The 20220-nt window shown below is 35.1% G+C and overlaps 1 protein-coding gene across 3 annotated transcripts in view; it reads left to right on the plus strand.

Annotated features, from left to right (window-relative positions):
• The window catches only part of PCDH7 (protocadherin 7), a 472704-nt gene that overhangs the window by 46651 nt on the left and 405833 nt on the right, over window positions 1-20220 (plus strand). The window contains exon 2 of one of the 3 annotated variants that reach the window (XM_027836203.1): window positions 18419-18542. The exons of the other annotated variants lie outside the window; for them this stretch is intronic. Coding sequence (XP_027692004.1) covers window positions 18419-18496 — 78 coding nt within the window. The 3' untranslated portion in view covers window positions 18497-18542. Of the gene's footprint in view, window positions 1-18418; window positions 18543-20220 lie in introns of those variants that run through there. 3 annotated transcript variants of the gene reach the window in all.

The raw sequence follows: 20220 nt of genomic DNA on the forward strand, positions 1-20220 counted from the left end.
AGCAATGTCAGGGGAAAGGTTATATAGGTGATCTTTTTAGCCATGGTGTGCTTCTTCCACATCTGAATTTTGATTCCCTGTGCTGTGCTCCCTTAATTGGCATTTCCAGCTATATCCCTGATTATGCAATGAACATTTATCCTGAAGTATCCAATCCCGCAGGTTTTGTAGCTACAAAACACCCATCGAATTTATTAAGAGTGATATACACAGAAAGGCTTGCAGGATCAGACTCAGTGGGTATGCTGAGTTGAAACACAAAAGGGTAGTTGATTCAAGTACACAATGCTTTGATTATATGGCCACAAGCAGCTTCCTCCACTTAGATTAACATCGTTTCATGCTCTGTTTTCAAACAAGCAGTGTCTGTTCTAAAAGTAGATCCTACAGATATGTCTCACGCACTAAGTTCTCTTTCTCCACGGTTGAAATATCCCATCAGATTCTTTGTTCAGTCAGGGATCAAATCATTATTACTTTCATGTACTCTGGCAGATTTCCTTCGTTATGGGGAATGCCATTTGGAATGGATTATGACTTCCTGTTCTTTAGCAGTAAAGGAGAATAACTTGAGTTTCTTATCCTCAGAGATGAATGTGGCTATTAGTGGAGACTAGGGAGAATGAAAAAAAAATATGGACCTCAGATATGACCATAATGTTCAGTAATGGATTTGAACTCCTCTATCTATCCACTGAAAACACTTGTGCTGATTCATTCAATGAACCAATATTTATTAAGAACCGACCATGTGGGAAGCACTGTAAGAAGGTGTTCTGTTAGGGATTCAAAGATGTAGTTCTGAAGTTGTGCTAAACTTTAGGACATTTATGTAATAAGCACAGCATTACAATTTTGTAGATTAGGACAGTGAGGCAAAGTGAAGTTAAATAAAATTTCTTTCAGTTCCCATGAGGCTGGTGACATTACTGAAAAAAAGTTTGAAAGAAAACCTCTGGGTCTGAATTCAGAAAATTTTGATTATCTGCTAGTTTTTAATGCTTCTGTTTCAAAAAACAAACAAACAGGCTGTAACTCAAGTTTTATTATTGGAGAAACCATCCAAGTTTAAAAACATAGCTGCCTATTTCTGAATTAGTTGCTTGGTGCTAGTAGGCATTGGACTCAGAAGAGGAGCTACAAGTACAGAAATTAGATTGTTTAGTGGAAAGACTATGAGACATAGAGGCAGAAGACTCCATTTTCAAACCTGAATCTGCAACTTAGTACTTGTGTAGCCTTGGACAATTTACTGATCCTTTATGGGCCTTAGTTTCTCAACAGCAAAATAATAGGTTTGGGCTTGATTTCCCCGATGCCTTCCAGAACTCAATCCTATGGGAGACCTGATGTAGTCAACGTTGTATATACTTGCTGTACCGCACTCCTTCCTCACTAGAGTGAAATTAGGCAGAGAACAGGTTTTCCTATTCTCAGTCACTCAAGGTGAACATGATCCCTCAGTTTCATGACTACGTTATTTTGCCATGTGTCCTACATAATATAGAAATCCACCAGCCAACTACATTTACAGAGCAGCTACTCATCAGCCTTTCCATGGGCAAAAAAGCCACACAGACCAAGAAAACATAGACCATTTGTGCTAGGGACAATGCTAAGCTCAGACAAAAATAAGTTACTTCCCTCACGGAGTTCACGTTCTATTGACAGGATGTAAGATATGCCCAAGTCAGTAACTAAAAAACGTGGGGATGATATTGGATCTGTGATTTCACTGGTGTAGTGAAATCCTGATGATTAAACTCCCTCTACTAATGCAGATTGCTACCTGCAAGTCCTATTCAGTGAGAGTTTTGGGGGAACAGAGAGGTTAAGTGATTTGCCTAAGGTCCTGCAGCCAGCGGTGAATCCAAGTATCCAAGTCTTCCAGACTTTGAGGCTGGCTTTCTGTCCACTGTACCACAATGGCTCAAACACAAGAAAGTGTTTACATGGTAATGCAAAGTAATTTCAAAAGGAAGTCATTCTAATAACTAGAGATTGTAAATTACCACTCTAGGGGAAAAGAGAGTTTTATACTGTCTACATTACTAAACTTAATAGTAACTTAACTTTAAAAGAAGAAAAAAAACCCACACCATTAACTTCACTAGTTGTAACAGATAGAGTGCTGAGGGGGAAGAGGCAGAAAATGAATGTGTTGTGGTAGCATTCTTTGAATTTTTTACAATCACTGTGAAGGACAGGTGGAAGGAGTTAGTTGGCTACAGCTGGAACAGGTATAAAGAATTTTCTAGCTTGATAGAGGAAGAGGAAAAAGGCATGGATTTAAAATGAGCTGACCTGGGCATGGGTCTTAGCTTCCCTTCTTGTGATACTGGGCAAATCACTTAAATTTCCCTCTCTAGAAAGGCGACGAGAAGACTTGAAAACCTGTCTCCCTGAAGGGTTGTGAGAAAACAGTTTGGTAAACCTCAAACTGCTTCGCAAAGGTGACATAGTTACCACAGTTAATTGCGGTTGTTGTCCAGGAGGTTGTTGGACCAAGGAGGTCAGTCTCAGATGAGTAGGGAAGACAGGGAGACATTTGAATTCAAGCAGGTTCCCCACCCTGGACTAGGGCATACACAAGGGCATTAGACAGTCAGAAGCATAGAGAGTAGGGTTCCCTAGCAGGCCTTCCATCTAGGGACTGGGCAGAGCTGGCAAAATAACGATATAGGCGGAGCTGGAACAATGAATTTGTGTTCTCTGGGCAAGGTTGAAAATTAAGCCATCATTGCATGTAACACATGTACTTGGACATCAGAAATAATTATCTGTGTGCCCCAGAGAGTAGAATTATTTTGTCATTATAATATATCTGTTTTTCAAAATGTTAAAAACTGCCCTCATGGAACTCAGCCTGCTGCTGTGACAAATTCTGCCCTTTGAAGGGTTGCTAGGAACAGCTTTGCTCTGCAAAGGGTAGAATGCCAACTTGAAAAGATTCTTATTTGGAATGACTTCTTGATGAACGGGAGTGAGATTCCCTGATTTCTGATTTTCTCCTGAGATTTGGGTCTGGGGTATTGGGTGTGCTTTCTAAAAGCCTAATTGAGTTCTTAGAGTCTTCATGGAGGTCTTAGAATGTCCCCTGGCCTGTTGTGGGGTTCTGCTGTTTGGTCCCTTGGAGTGAAGATTGGTAAAGGGAATTTGCCATGTCTCTCAATAGTGCAAGACGAAGGTCCTTCTTATGATCTGTTGATTTTTTAAACAGTCTTACTCTCTGATTAGAGGAGTCTTCTGATGAGGCCAAGATTATAGGTTTCTTCTCTACAGACTATGCCCCTCACCCTGGCAAGCTTTTTGGAAAATATCTTGTTCAGAAGGATATCATAGAAGAAAGTGTGGATAGATCATGATGAACCCATGCCCACTACTCGAAAGATTAAACAATTTAAAGTTCTTTTTTTGAAAGTCACTAGTCACTTTTAAGCATGAAGAATATATGTTTTTAGAGAACTTTGTGGCTAAAAAATTGTGTTGGTTTTTTTTTCCTCCCTGATGGATTATGAAGTATGGAAGTAGATGAGGAAAGAGAGAGTGGCAGGGACAGAGGGACATTTAGTGTACTGAGCATTTTAAGGCAGCATTGGGATGTCTGTTTTATTTGCTTTTCAACTATGGAATCTGACAGGGTTACAGCACTCTGGTTCTGTGTTAGCATTTTACAGAGAAAATAAGACAAAAGATGCTTCTTCATAGAGTAGAATGCATGGTAACAGACTTATTTTCCATTAAAATCTAACCTTTTGTCAACAGCAAAGGTAACTTGAGTGCCCCAGATGGGAATTATATGCTATTTGATCCATTTGTAGTACTGGGTTGTAAATGCATATGCCTCTTTTCTATAGCTATACCTCTTGATCTGAAGTTTCCTTGGTCACAAAATAACAATAAAGAATAAACATACACAATTTAGCCTTAGCTTCAAAGAATTGGCTACTGTTGAACAGCCTGACATCCCCGAAAAATGATTTGCTGCAGTAAGAATGTGGGGAAACACAATTGTCTTTCTTCATTGTCAAAAAAGCTTGCATTCTGAGCTGTTATCCAGTAGCATTGAGCTGCCTGACTGAATTCCCTTTAGTAAATGCATTGTTTGATCCTAGAATTCATGTCTATGAAACTATCAGAGGATCATGGTTTAGTTTATAAGGTCCAGGAGATGGTGGGATTGCATTATGAGTTGGTTTCTCTATTATTCTATTTCACTGCCAGTGAACCTAATTTTTCCTTTCCTTTCTCTCATTAGAGATTTTTGCGGGTCCCCTGGTCACTCCCCTTCTTCCTATACCCCCCCAAACCTTAGATAATCATTAAGATGATATAAGAACATTCAAAATGCCATATTTAAGCAAACTTTTTGGCTATTCGAGCAGTTAGTTCAACCATGACATTGAGGAAGTTATAACCCTTAAAATGAGATTTTTTTTTTCTAACACTGAATCTTCCCTGTTAAAATCAACCAATTTGCTTTTATGATGTCCCACATGGGAATAGAGAATAGATCAATTCCATTCATAACACATCAATCATTTTAAGTCCTCTCTCAGTATCGTTCCTTTTTACCAGCTCCTTCAGCATACTCAACTCAACTGCCTGAATTTCTTTGACTATTCTTCCTGAGTCTTATTCCCAAGTTTGCCTCTGATTGCCCTCTTGCCTGGCCACTTTCTAAATGGAAGTATTTACCCATTGGCTAGGATTCAGAGTATAATCAGTGACCATACAACAGACTAAAGGTAATTGGTATATTCAGGGACAAAACTCATGTCCTTGGCCTCATTAGGCTAATTCACTAACGATACACCAAAGCTCAATTCATGGTTACAAAGACTAAGAAACTTGAAGTCTGAAGAGACTGTAGGGATGTGGTCCATTCCTATCCATTAGCAGGTTAAGGAAATTGAGGTTAAAATACACAGGTCCTCTGAATTTCAGTATAAACCTCTTTAAAGCTTGTCTATTTTACATGACTATGCATTTCTTTGTATAGAATTTAAACTGGCAAAAAAGTACAGTGACAAAGATTTTGATATATAAAAGCTTTTGATATATAAAAATTCATGAAGTTTCTTCTATTTCTTAGAAACTATCCAGGTAATTGCAATGTGAAATAGGTGCTTTCCATAAATTGTCATTTAGATTCTTGACAGTGATTTTTATCACATGGACCAGTGATGATAGCTAGCATTAATATAGAACTTTGAGGTTTGAATAACAATATGCATATATTAAAATAAAACAACTTGAACAAAGTAGCCCATATTTACAGGTATTATACTATTTCTATAATTGGCCTGGATGTATGAAATAACTTTTTTTCCATTTTAAATTTTTATTCCTCATCTTATGAATATTGTCTTATTTTAGTTGTTTTAGAAATAGAAAAGCAAAATATGAGGTTTTTTAAAAACCTGTTGTTTAAAAATATGGCAACAAAATGATTTTGGCATGTGTTTCTTTAGTAAATGTATTTTAATGAAGACTGTAGGGCTCTGGGCAAATCATTAACCTCTCATTGCTCAGGCAACTCTTTGACTATAAATTGCAAATAAGATGATGTCCTTCATTGGGAGAGGGAGTTTCTCTCTCGAGTGTATACCAGTGGAATCATGGATCTGATCCCTAATCCGTTCGTACTCTCCACATCTCTAAGACTAAAAGTCAGATGATTTCTTAATCTTCATTGGTGAAGGGGTTTCTACAACATGAGCTTAACATTGATGAAATCAATTCCCCACCCTCACCCCTCAAAAGGGGTGAGGTCTGTCTTTAAATGTGTATTCAAGGAAGGCCTTTTCTGATTTATAAAGCCACCTTCAAACTAACTTTATCTTGACATGCTTCTTCTCTGAAGTAATCTAAAAATCTTCATTTAATAAGTGTATACGAAGACTTTGTGGTCCATAAGAGAACCATGACATTCCAGCATATTGATTTTTATGGTGTTAAAGGGTGAAAGATCTGGTGTTAATGGTCCAGAAGAGAATTGGGTTTCAGAATGTACACTATAAGTAGATCTGGCTTTTTGTGAAACATGACTGGCTTTTTAAAGCAGTGAAAATAATTGTTACGGCTTAGATAATTTCTAGTGTGCAAACTTTGGAAGATTAATTTAAAGCAGATTCTGTGTAATTAATTATGCATGCAAAGGATAAAAAGTGCCAACTGGTTTGAAAAACAGGTAGAATTCATGGGTAATGTTTACAGAGCCCAGAAGTATACCCTCTGTTTGGGGATTGTTTATGAGTAAAGTTTAGAAATTCAATTTGGTCTGATGAAAATTTTTATAACGTTCCAGATTTTCTAAAAACATGTTTCTTTTTACTTGTAGAGTCTGGTTGGTGTTATCTAAGGATTTGTAGTCTATTACCTTCAATGTACTTAGATTCTTTTACATTTTGTGTTTGAGCTTTCTTACATTCAGACACTACTCACAGATTGTGAGTTATGATGTTACAAAAGGACCAAAATTCAACACGTATAACGCTTTGGCAGTTTTGGGTTCCTGTATAGTCCATCAAATGTTGACAATACAGTGCAATAACTACTATAGACATAGCCTGAATAGGTATAATAATGATCATCCTTCATTGTCCCCTTTTGCTGTTGAAGTGTTCTTTTTCAATTTAATGACCTTTAGTAAATGCATCGAAAATTGTATGTTTTAGTGATTATTGTATGATTATCATGTGGAAAACTCTACAGAACTAAGTCCAAGTGTATCTTTGGAAACTAATCATAGGTGCACTGGATTTATTGACTTAAGCCAATCTGTCATAGTCAACTTTTAATTTATTTCCATGTGTTCTTCTTATTTCATGCACTTGAATGAGACTCTGACCTGCAAAGGAGTAGGAAATGTATTTTGTAATATATGTTTGCTCTGTTTTCTAACAACATAAGTATTTTGCTTAAGCAGATTTGCTAGAAAGTGACAGCTTTGAAAAATTGGACAGAGGAGCTGCTGGAAGCATTTTAGTTGCAGGCAATCTAAATAGTGCAGAAGGGGAAAATGAAATATCACCATATTTTAAAGATGACAGTTTTGTCAAAGATTCCTTTTCACTCTTTGGCTTAAAACAAATTGAGTAAATCAAGTATATCTGTTTAAAATGTCTGTGTGTCTGTGTGTCTGTGTTCACTGAGGAACCATTTTCTTCAAAGTGTTTTCTTTGCACCAAAAAGACATTTATCTTAATAAATGCAAAATATTTCTGAGAGAACATAATTTTCTTGGCTTAATTATCAATTGAATGCATTTTCAGATCATAGCAAGGTTTCACAGCACTGTGGCATCTTAAAGGACTAGGGGAACCTGGTGAGCTTTAAATTACAGGTGAACATGTCCTTGTGTGCACATTTCAGTTGTACTGAAATAGAAGTAATTTTAAAAAGTCTGATCAGTGTTAGGTTTTTTTCAAAACATTTTGCAAAAATGGAAAAAAATCAAATAAATCAAAGACAATATTGGAATGCATAGCATAATAACATTGAAAAAAAGATTTGCCCTTATCTTTTTTTTTTTTTTAATAAAAGCTGCCAGTATCCTGAAGAAAATTACTGGTGAGTGTGCAAATATATGGCTGAGTAAAGGTATGGCAAAGTCTAACTTTTGTGAGGGAAGAGAAGAACAGATAAGAAATCTGGATACCTCTACTTGAAGAGATCTATCATATTTGAGGGGGTGCAAAACATTAAAGGAAAATTCATACAAGTACAAATTTAGAAAGCACTAGGAGCTTGATCCCTCTCTCACTCTGTTTGTATTTAAATATATATATATGTATATATGTGTGTGTGTGTGTGTGCACATATACATGTTTTATATTTGTAACATATATAAATATACATATATAAATATATATTTTCAATTTATAAACTGTATTTTTTCTCTGCCCTTGTATATCAGTTTGTAATGACTCTTAAAAAAAAGTTATTGTTAGAAAAGTGTTTCCCACTCTGTCAAATCCTCAACTTTTCTTTGGCATCCATCATTGCAGGGAAACCACTTGTTCCTTGTAACTTTCAGGCTCTAACAAATAATCTGCCAAATTTTAGACCTCTGTTTTATTCTCATTTTCAGATGGGCCTCGATAGGGCTGGCAACATCATTTAAATAATTATGTAGTTTAGATGTAATTTGTTCAAATCATTTTTGACAAGATTAAAGTGTTCATGCTCTAAGTATAAAAAAGCTTTCATATAATGCCATGTGTGCCTCCATTTTATTAATTCTCTCTTCACTTGTGTGCTTTATTTGTGTGGAATTTTATATAACACACTGAGAATTCCTGAAACGTGTACTACCTAATAAATGTGCAAAATGACCGACTTCCCCCTCATTGTCACCAATGACACAACTTAATGATCTAATGTATTTATGTAACTCTTCGCCGGACCCTTCAGCTTTTCAAATAAATATTGGTGTCATTTATAGATGCAGTGGGACTCATGGTGTGGTTTGGCCACTAGCCACCACTTCAACCATTCTCTTAACTATTAGAACGCATCACCTTATTTTCATCATATTAGTACAGGCTTTAATTTTATTTCCTATCTAATATGACAAAGGTTACTTCATTAGCCACCACATTTTTTTTTTCCTTTTTGCTTGTATTCTTCTATACCTTATATTAAATGTCATAAAAAAATGTTCTGCTTCCATCAACAAAAAGTAAGTGGAGAACAAAAAGCCAATTATTTGCAGCACATAAAATCCTTATGATAATTCGGTTGACTTTAATTAAACCAATACATCACACTATGCTTTATAAGACAAAGAAAAAGCAAATAATCCTTTTTAAGAAACTCTATATTGCTTTTTGATGAAGTACTTCAAAACTTGCAACTTATTTAAAAGCAGAACCAAGAGGCACCATTTAAAATCTCATGTAAAGAATAAAACTTGTTTTGTTAATAGTTTCAAAATATAAGATATGGTTGAAAAATTTTAATTTCTAAGGAAACTATTCTTGCATCTGACATATTCTATTAATATATATTACATAGAATATATATTTACATATACACACAAACATATATTGATTTTGAGCTCTTTTTGGGGATTGCAGAGACATGATCATAAGTACTGTCATGAATTAAGAACACTAAGTAGACTTTTCACACTCTGACTTTGCACTCCACAGCTGGGCTACACAGCTGGGATCTTCAGGGACAAGATAAATTTGTTATTTGCTTTTAGTCACTGCACACTCAACTCCACTACTCCCTTGAGATGACATGCTCTGATTTAAATGGGAAGTGCACTGAAATGGGAGGCCACAACCATTTGTCCTTTCTCTAGGTCCCAGTTTGCTCATCTCTAACATAAAGAGGTATGACCAAATATCAAAGGTCTCTTCCATTTCTTAAATATGTGTCTGTATGTATTCTACATGATTAAAATTTTACCTGCCATCAAAATATATAAATATATTCATGAAATATTTAAGTCAGTAATTTCATAAAAAAACTAGGTTTCCAGCAATGCCTTGGGATCTTAAAAATATAGTTTAAAGTAAACTATATTGAGAGTGAATTACATTAATCTTATCAATTGGCATATTGTGAAATATTGCCTTAATTTGCTTGTTGAGAATGACCAGAAATGACTTGGGTAGTGAGAGTTTTTGCATTTCTGCATATCTTTGGATAATGATAACTAGGAACTTCATCCATTTCTTCAAGCAAGTGTAGGACTGTCATATGAATAACAGATTAAAACTAAGGTCTCTTGGTTTCAGAGGACAGAACGGGAACAATTGGCAGAAACTGTAGAAGGAAGCAGATTTAGGCTTGACAGAAGCGAAACCTTCCAAAAAATTGAAGCTGACCAAAAGTGGAATGGTCTACTTTAGGAAGTAGTAGGTTTCCCGTTATTGTTGTTATTGTTCTGTCTCTTTAGTCATGTCTGACTTTGTGAACATCCCTCCCTCTCCCTTTGTTTGTATTCTTGGCAAAGATACTGGAGTGGTTTGCCATTTCTTTCTCTAGTTCATTTTATAGATGAGGGATCTGAGGCAAACAGGGTTAAGTGATTTCCCGGTGTCACACAGGTAGTAAGTGTTTGAGGCCCCATTTGAACTTGAGTCTTCCTGACTCCAGTCCTGGTGCTCTTTTCACTTTAATTGCAGTCTGGATGGCCATTTGTCAGTAATGATGTATTATTCAACAAATATTTTAGTGCCTCCTCTGGTGCCAGACCTTGTACTAGGAACCAAGTACAATGAATGAAAGAATCTCTGCCCTCAAGGAGCTTACATTCCAACAGGAGAAACAAGGGAGGTGGGCTGGAAAAGAAGGAAAGAAGCATTTATATAGTACTTACTGTGTGCTGGCACTGTACTAAATGCTTTACAAATATTATCTTCTTTGATCCTCATAACAACTCTGTGAAGTAAGTTTTGTTACTAATTTTACAGTTGAGGAAAATGAAGTAAATAGACACTGACTTGTAAGCTCATAGTATTTAGAACTCTAGTCTTCCTGACTTTGGATCCATGCTCTCAACCCTGTATCACCTAGCTGCCTCGAATAACCCACTACATATATAAGTATATACTTAATAAATAGAAAATAAATAATAAATGATTAAAGTAGTTTTAGAGGGGGAGCACTAGTAGTTGAGGGAATCAGAAAAGCTTCATGTAGAAGATGGTGCTTGGGCTGTATCTTAAAGAAAGAGAAGGATTTTATGAAGTGGAGCTGAAAAGGGAGTGAATTTCAGGCATGGAGGAGGCCTTATTTTTGTGTGTAAAGAATGGAAAGGAAGCCAGTTTGGTTGGTTTTCAGTATGTGAGATGAGACTAGTAATGGCCAAAGAAAGTGGAAATCTTGGTTGGTGGTAGGTTGTGAAGGGCTTTAAAAGCTAATCAGAAGACTTTTTATTTGATCCTAGAGGCAATAGGGAGCTATTGAAGTTTAAATAAAGGAATCATATAGTCAGAACTGCTGCTCTTAAGGAAAATCACTTTAGTAGCAGGGTGGAGAATGGACTGAAGTGGGGATGTGAGAGAGATCAATTAAGAGGCTGTTGAAATGTAGCTGAGAGGTAATGAAGACCTAAACTAAGGTAGTAGTAATGGGAAGAGAGAGGAGTTAGATGCAGGAGAGATTATAGAGATAAAAACAGCAAGATTTAGCAACTATAATAAGATTTGTAGGATGAGGGAGAGTGAGAATTCTGGAATAATGCCAAGATTATGAACATGGAAGATTTCAAGAATGCTGATGTTTTTGACAAGAACAAGGATATTTCGAAAAGGCAAGGGTTGGAAGGGCTGCAGTTGTGGTGAGGTTTAGGGAAGAGAGTGAGTTCTGTTTTCAATGTACTGAGTTTGAGATTTCTCCAGGATATCCAATTAGAAATTGCCCATAGGCAAATGATGATGGAGTACAGAAGTTCAAGGAGGAGACTAAAGGCTGGATATATAGATTTGAGAAATATTGGCATAGAGAGTGCTTTAGATGGGATTCTTGTTTAAGTACAGATAGATCTAGAATGGTCTCAAGTTCTCCATTTTGAGACTGTGATTTTGTAGCAAGGGAAGTGGAAACCCCAATTGGTAATCTTGTCTTATCTTACATTTTCTTGTTTCAGTCTTACTAATTGTCTTTCAAAGTCACACTTTGTTTCTTTTGACATTGACCATGACCACTTACTGGTGGAACAAGCCAGTAGTAATCACCTAGAAATTCTTTGACTTTCTATTTTTTTCTTGCATACTCCAGAGAAGCTCAAAACTCTTGAGGCAGATGATTGCAATTTCAGTGGCATTTAAGGACACCAGTGCTTGTTATTCACATGATCTTCTCATTAACATGTAGGCCCTGTTTCTCTCAAACATCTTATTTCTTTGGCACATGAATACTGGCCAGTATTGCTTTTTATTCTCCAAGAAGACTAAGATTGCAGACTGAAGATTATAATGACTATGGGTTGAGTTTGTAACATTTTATGTCCTTATTATGGATTTTAAGGATGAGAATGGATTAATTCTGGACTCTCTTCCATTCCAATTACAACTCTGGCCAAAAGAAAAAAAAGGTATTATAATTTTAGTTCTGTGATCCATTCAAATTTTTTTTTCCACTTTGGGAGGGCATAATAGTATATTTGGCTTCATCTTCTATACAGATTCACTCTGATTTAGCTGAGCTATAAAAGAAACATTAAGAAAAATGTAGATGGTTATACAGAACAGCATATCTTGACACTCATGATTTAGATCCTTTAGCTTTGTTCTCCCAAAGTAGCAAAATATTTATAAATAAACTTAATATTAATAATTTTTGGACATGTGCAATATGTCTAATTGTCATTGCAGAAGTCTGACTATAAATTTCTAACTTGGGATACTGTGGTCCTGCATTATACAGATATTCTTCTACTTATAAAATTAAAGTTAAGGTGAAAATGCTTGAGAAAATGTAGGACCTAGTACCATTCATCTTCCAACCTGTCTTTTCTACTTCTTGCCCTTTGCATATGCCTGTGCATTTCTTTTTGTACATATTTGTAAACTTCCCCCCCCCACCTGCTTGAAATACTCTACCCCTCATCTCTGCTTATCTAAATTCTGCCAGACCTTTAAAGCCCATGTTGAGTACCATCCTTATCAATTCAGGCAACTCTAGTTTCTCTTTCCTCTGATCTTTTAAGGTACTTGAAAGGCTATATCTCATTTATGATGCAAGATTTACTTGATTATCATTAATTATCTTTTATCCCCACCTACAATGTCAGTTCTTGCATACCAGGATGGGGTCTTCCACTTCTCTGCATTTCCCAGAATGCCTAACAAAGCATTTTGATTATTAACAAATAACTGTGCCCTAAAGTCAAAGAAAAAGTACTACTCAGTAGGGTTTGATGATATTTTTTGACATCCTCCCTGTCTGGATAGCTTTGTAACTGTCCCATGATCTTGAAGAGCTTCATCTCTGAAGAACTAAGCATTACTGGTATTTTCACATCTCTGCTTAGCCTTATATGTATAGATTATTTAGCAGTCATTCCCATACATGGTGTGGTAAAAATCAGACTTAGGTAATTTTCATCACTCACATTGAAATCATGGATAACTGTCAAGGTTTGTTAAGGTTGCTTTTTTGTAATTCATGATATAAAGCTGAATTCTGTGTATTCCTACACTTCCATAATTAATATGTTTATCAAAGCAAATCATAATTGTCTACTTCTTTATCACATAGTCAGACAATTCTCCTTTTGGCAACATGACAAAGATGGAAATGTTTATCATCAGACTAACCTCTAATTGGCTAGCTGCTGACTGTTCTATTTTGTTTTTAGCATTTGGGAATAAGGGTTTAAAACAATGAACTATAAAATAATCTTCTCTTTTTTTTTCATTGTTTTCAAACATTTGTTTAAAACCCATGCTTAACTCAACCAGAGTCTGTTTAATTTAAAGGTCAGTTCAATCTTATTTGAATATGAGTGCGAGTAGTGTGGTGTGGAGGAAGTTACCAAGGCTGGTATCTGATGTTTACTGTGTGCTCCAAAGCAATTTACCTAACCTGTCTGACCTTCAGCTTCCTTATCTGAAAAATGGGGCTATCTGTCTCATGCATTGTTATACAAAAAACACCCTTGTAAACTTTGAAGAGCTATAGAAATATATGCTATTATTTTTTATCAAGTATCTTGTGAAAATCCTGAGAAATGAACAAACTCTTTGTTCAAATAAGCTCTGTAGGGTAAGTGTTATTATTTTTATATTACAGATAAAGAAACCAAGGCTTTAGAGATGTTATTTGACTTCCTGAAGGTCAAACATGCCCTTTTCAGTGTCAGTGGCTAGATTTGAACTTAAGTCCATATTTGAATAATCAAATGAGTTAATTCATATAATAAGTTGTGTGTGTGGAACTTGTTTCTACAATAATGGAGAAATTGAAATGAAAGGTTTAAAGGATGAAGATTTCAAAAAGCCATGTCTATAGCTTCATAAGAATTGGACTCAGTAGAGAGACTGGATTCACCACAGTCTTTCTCCTCAGAACCAAAGGGAGCAGGAATGTGGAATTTTTTCATATAGTCATTTCAAAAATGTCAGTTTCAAAGGACAACTGTCAAATCTTTAGTTGCATACAATTCTACCTTTAGTCATGCAAACATCCAACTCACGGAAAGTAGACTCATCAGCATCCTGTGTGGGGTGACTGTCTTCATACCTTTGGTGGTGGTTGTAACTTTTAACATTCTCATGGTGCTGGAAAAGAAATAATCTATAGTGGCATTCTGTGACAGGTAATGCCACAGAATAGGGTAGAGAGTGGTCAGATTGTGACCTTTTGACCTAAAAAAAACTATTATAGCACATTTACTCCCTAAAATATATTGGTTATAGGTTTATTTTTAGGGTTATAAAAGTGTGTGTATATTAGAAAGGGTAGTAGTTGTACTGCATATACATAACTTACATGTTTAATATGTTGATTTTCTGGTAATGGTCATATTTTTCTAGTTAAATTAGATGTATTATGATATATTGAGAATTAAGATAGTTTCAAACATCTTTTACATGACTTCTTAAAACTTATACTGATTTTATGAAACAAGATGATGGAAACTTTGTCATCCTCCCTTCCAAAGAAGAACTTGCTTTGAATGAAATACTATGTGTGATTCTGTTTGTGGAGTATAATACTCATTCTAGGCAGGCATAACAAAAATAATTAAGGGAAGGCTCAAAAGGAAAGAAATAAGAGACCAAAATGCAGTGGGGGAATAAGGCTATGGGAAGAAAGTAAATGATAATATAATGAAGAATATGATCAGTCTAAAAGTTGTTCCAAATTAATTCACTATTGTGTGAAAAACAAAAACATTTTCAAACCTAATAAAGTTGAAAGCATTAAAATTAAATGTGAAATAATATGATATATCCAGTAATATTTAAAGTCTGTAAATAGCCATCCATGAAAATAAATATTTAGAGCAAATTCAGCCATTGACACATCCTGGGCCATTGCTAGTTGTCTTGACCTTTTTCTTGCCAGTGGACTTTGATGACTGGAGGAGACAGGCTGATGACTGCATAGCTTTGCCCCAATCATATCTAGTTCATGCTCAAGTCAAGACATCACCCTCATGATGTCATTGGTTCCCCCTTGAGAATGAAGGATGAACAACAACAAGAAATTTTGGTACTTTACAAAAAATATTTCTGAAAATGTTTAGGATTCTCTTGTACATTATATATTTAGAAATGGAATGCATAAAATTTTTTGTGTTTGTTTTGGCTAGGATGAATAAAAATATGCTAAGCTATCTGAAACTTAGAAATACAGGCTAGTAGAATAAGCTTATAACAGAAGTCAGTAAATGAGAATCAGTATGGTTTAAAGAGTACTGGATTTAGCATAAGAAAAGATGTAGGTTTGAATTATGCTCCTGAATGATTAACTGTGTGAACACAAGCAGTTCACTTAACATTTCTGAACCTCTGTTTGCACATATGTAGAATCATGTTGATTATCTCTATCACATGGTTGTTATGAAGATGAAATGAGATGATGTATTTATAACATTAAAAATTTTGAAGAACTATGTAATTGTCAAACATTATTGTTTTTATTAAATTTGTGCTTGCATGTTCATTAACAAAGAAAAAATATCCTCGGGGGCCATTAATAAGTCAAAAAAGGAACAAGTACTTATTTTGGTCTTTTGGATTTTTTTTTATAATGGAAAAAAGCTTTTTAAAAAATGTTTAAAATTGGATAACTTTATACAATTAATATTCAAAATCCTATTAATCCAGAAAGATTAATACATTTTCTTGAGATTAACCTTTATTCAATAGGCATAATTTATTTTAAAATTAGTCACATTTTCTTATAGCACTTTTCTTTAAAAAATGATTAAGGCAATCTAGTTGAAAAAGCTTTCTTTGCATATGACTCATAGATCTGTATCTTGCCCAAGTCCACTTCCTGAATTCCAGTCCTTTATTACCAACCAAATTTTATTCTATGAGCAAAGCAGAATAGCAGCAAAAGAAATGTGGAATATGCAGATTTAAAGACATCTCCACTCTAAATGTTCATATAGGATATTTGTGATCATTCCGTGGTAGAGCCTTCTTAGCTCTATTAGTCTAATGAGCCACAGTCATACACACTGCATCTGGACCCCAATATAGCGATGGCATTTTGTTCTCCTTTGAGAACTAAGGACAACAGCCAATCACCTTTGGGGTATTTCACATTGGGTGTCCTAGAGGTGTCTAAAACTCTGCACATCCAAAACATAACTCATTATCCTTCCTTCTCTTCCCTTGCCCCCTCCTTCCTCCGTCTTTCTACTTTATGAATATCTCTATTTCAGTTATGGATATCAACATTATACCAATGCTGGTAACCTTGGTGTTATATTTGTCTCCTCACTTTCCCTCATCGCATGTATTCAACTCTTTTTGTCTCCCAGATGTTTCTAGTATCTGGCCCCTTGGCTTTCTATTTAGACAGTTACCACCTTAGTTCAGGTTTTTGTCACCTCTCACCTGGATTATTATAATAGCATCCTGATTGCTCTCACTGTCTTGAGGCTTTCCCAGTTCCAGTCCTTCCTCCGGAATGCTCTCAAAGCTATTCCTCTTAAACGCAGATCTAACCATGTCATTCTCCTATTCATTAAACCCTTATTGGCCCAAAGATCAAATAAAACCTCCTGTCTTTGGCTTTTAAAACCTGTCACAACCCTGCCCCAAGGCCCAACCTGTCTTTTCAGCTGAATTACCTCTTGAGGCATTCTAATGTGGATCTAATAAACTGACCTTTTCTTGGTTGCTCAGACATGGCCCTCAATTTCCCTCCTCCTTGCCTTTGAACTAGCTGTAACCCATGCCAAGAATGCATTCCCACGTTATCTTCTTCTATTTGAATCCTTTATTTCAAGATATAACTTAATCTCTGGAGGAAATCAAGAGCTGTTCTTGATGACAATTGTGAGTGCCCTTCTCTAATTCCCTTTTATTTATTCGGTCAACAAAGTTAAATGCCTACTATATGTCAGACACTGTGCCATACTCTGGAGATTAAAAAAAAAAAGATAGTCCTGACCCTCAAGGAACTTGCAATCTAAGGGAGGAGACAATAAGTGAACAACTTTATTCATGCAAAGATATTTATTCTGTATATATTTATGTGTCATATTATTTTGTCCATAGAATGTAAACTCCTTTGGAGCTTTCATTTAAAAAAATACATCTGTAGTACTTAGTACAGTGTCTAGTCCATAGCAAACACTTAACAAATGCTTATTGATTAATTATTTAATATTTTTATCCTTTATCTCAGAACAAAATTAAAGATTTTTTGGTATAGTTCTGGTTCTTATTTTTGATGCATATCAAATTTGGATTTTTGATAGGAGAAAATATTATTTAGAATAATGTTGTATCACATGAACACAAAATGAAAATCATTGGCTAAGTATTGTTCCTCTCAACCTTGTGTGTGCGTGTGTGTGTGTGTGTGTACAGCTAGACATAGATATCTGATATCTGATGTGCCTTCAAACTAACAAAAAATTACTCTTGTCCATCAAGTCCTTACCTATGTTAGAGAACCATTTTTTTATTTTGGTAAGAGAGCTAATCAAAATGCAAATGTTAAGCTTAATTCCTTTGCACTAAGGAGAGTATATCATTGAAATCATCACAAGGCACCAAGAAGACTCATAGACTTTAAGAAATTTATTGTGATGTCTTTGAAAGGCCATAAGACTGGATCATCTTTGGGAAAACTTGGTCTTTTGTAGATGGGCATACCAATCGATGAATTGAGCAGCTTTCTATAAATGCTCAGTGGATATAATTTTTAAAAATGATTATGTGGTTCTATGATATATATATATATATAAATTCATCATAGTTACTAACCCACTTTTATATGCTTGTCATTGTCTTGAATATATAGGGACCACTTGAGTGGTTGGTTGACAATTTAACTTCAAATTGATTTTCCTTGGTTTTAAAGGTGTGCAAGTTAAGCTCTAGGGGTATGACATATTCCAGAAGTCGTATTAGATATAAAATTTACCACCTGCTTCTAATTTAGAACTTTGAACAGTTCATTTTTTCTTGATCCATGCCACTATTGCCAGGCTAAGATAGTAGTACTTTTCCTGCATTCTTGCTTGTGAGATTGACCACATTATAATTTCTGTGCATTGATTTTATTTGTCCCAGGGTTGTTGAGTGCAGTGAGAACTGTTGTTCCTATATGACTTTAAAAATAGATTATTGACTATTTCATGAACTTAAAAATAATAAGCATTACTTTCTGCCACAATGTGCAGTCCAAAATTTTGAGGTAGGATAGCAAAACCCTGCTCACATCCCGGTAAAGCAGACATATATTTTTGTATTTTTTATAGGTGGATTCAGTGCAGACCACGCAACCCCCTGGCCACATTGAGGAATCGTGTAATATGAATGTATGTGCTCGTAAGTGAAATATTTACGAAGTTCCAACTCTAATATGTGTTGGATCACAATAGACATGAACTTGACTTCTCTATAAAGAAACCGATTCCCAAGGGGCAGAGCCACAGTAGATGATTAGAAGGAAGCTGATTTTGGAGGAAAATAAACAAAACCAAACATACTGCATTATCTTTTTTTAACCTACAAAAGAATCCACTTATATATACTTTGCAACATATTGAAAAGCTTCAAACTGCCGACACTGGAAAAAAAGAAAAGTAGATGGGATGTGAGAAAGGTTTTGCAAACTTATCAACAAATCACAAAGAAAAAATAAAGAACCAGACACTATCACCCTTAGGAGTATGAACTTTTGAAATGGGATCATATCATTCTAGCTATTTAAAAACTTGGAGAGGAGTTTGGACATAATTTCATTTGCACTGCTTCTACTAAGTGGATGTAATTCAGTACTAACCACCTGACCTTGTGCTAGACCAACAAAGACCTATCTCTATACCTCAGCACTGAAATCTGAGAAAATCAGACTATTTCATCACTGTTTGAGAAGTCACTAAAGGAAATTTCACAACAATCCAAGAAAAGTCACCATAGTAACAATTAAGGAGTTAAAGAGGACTTGGTCAACTGGAATCTTGTTGAAACATGGTTCACTGGGGTTTCAAAGTAGAGTATATATATATATATATATACACACATATATATAAAACATAAATCCTATATATGTTAATAGTCATATAATCCTGAGTTAGACCATCAACTCCATAAATTTTCTAGGAAATTTCCTTACTATGTGGATAAACACATGTACATATATACATGTATGCTTATGTATGTGTATGGAGAACAGTGATTTGAGTGAAGCAGCAGGAATATAGGCCTGCCTGATATTTGTGTTAGGGTGAGTAAATATGTCATATATGCACATATATTGTATGTACATGTCTGTAGATACAATATATACACATATGACTATGCATATATTTCATATGATATGATAAATCCATATTATATGAATATGGTGATAGAAACTCCAAATGAATAAAATGGCCTTTTTTGTTTGTGGTTCTATGCACTTAATATAGGTAGAGGAAGTTGTTTAAAATTTATCAAGCAAAAATTGCATGCTAGAACACACCTCTTTGCATTCCCAGATCAGATAAAAATACTGTACAGACATAAATCCTACTTTTTTATGGTGTGTAGGTGAAAGAAAATATATAATTTGAACTCGATATCTGTACCTTGATTTGTTACCTCTAGTGTAAAGAGATGGAGTAAACTGGCCAGCAAGTCATTTCATTCATGCCGTTTTTATTGTAATCCATAAAAGTGAGTGTTTCTAAAATTAATGGTGATTTCACATATTCATTAATTAAAGATGAAACACTCAAGCCATTTAAATTAGAAGAAAACCAGAGCCTGGAAGAAATTAGGATGGTTTGATAAAAAGATTGGTCTGCAGAGAACAAAAAAAATTAGTTGAAATGTCAATATGCAATTTACAATACGAATATTGTAATTCTCCAGGATATTTATAGTAAATGTCAAAAGATGTGTATCATTGCTCTGACACCTGATGGAAAGAGCTGGTGAAAATGTCTATTCTGATCTAGATTTTTTTTTTATTACCTCAGCTAAAATAATATCATGTTTCTACTTCCAACTTTTTTTCCCCCCTTCAAGTATTTCTGTTAATGCAATTTCATATGGAATTGTTAAAATTGACTGA

Source organism: Vombatus ursinus, unplaced genomic scaffold (assembly GCF_900497805.2).
Source record: "Vombatus ursinus unplaced genomic scaffold, bare-nosed wombat genome assembly UNPS02014818.1, whole genome shotgun sequence".
Lineage (NCBI taxonomy): Eukaryota > Metazoa > Chordata > Mammalia > Diprotodontia > Vombatidae > Vombatus > Vombatus ursinus.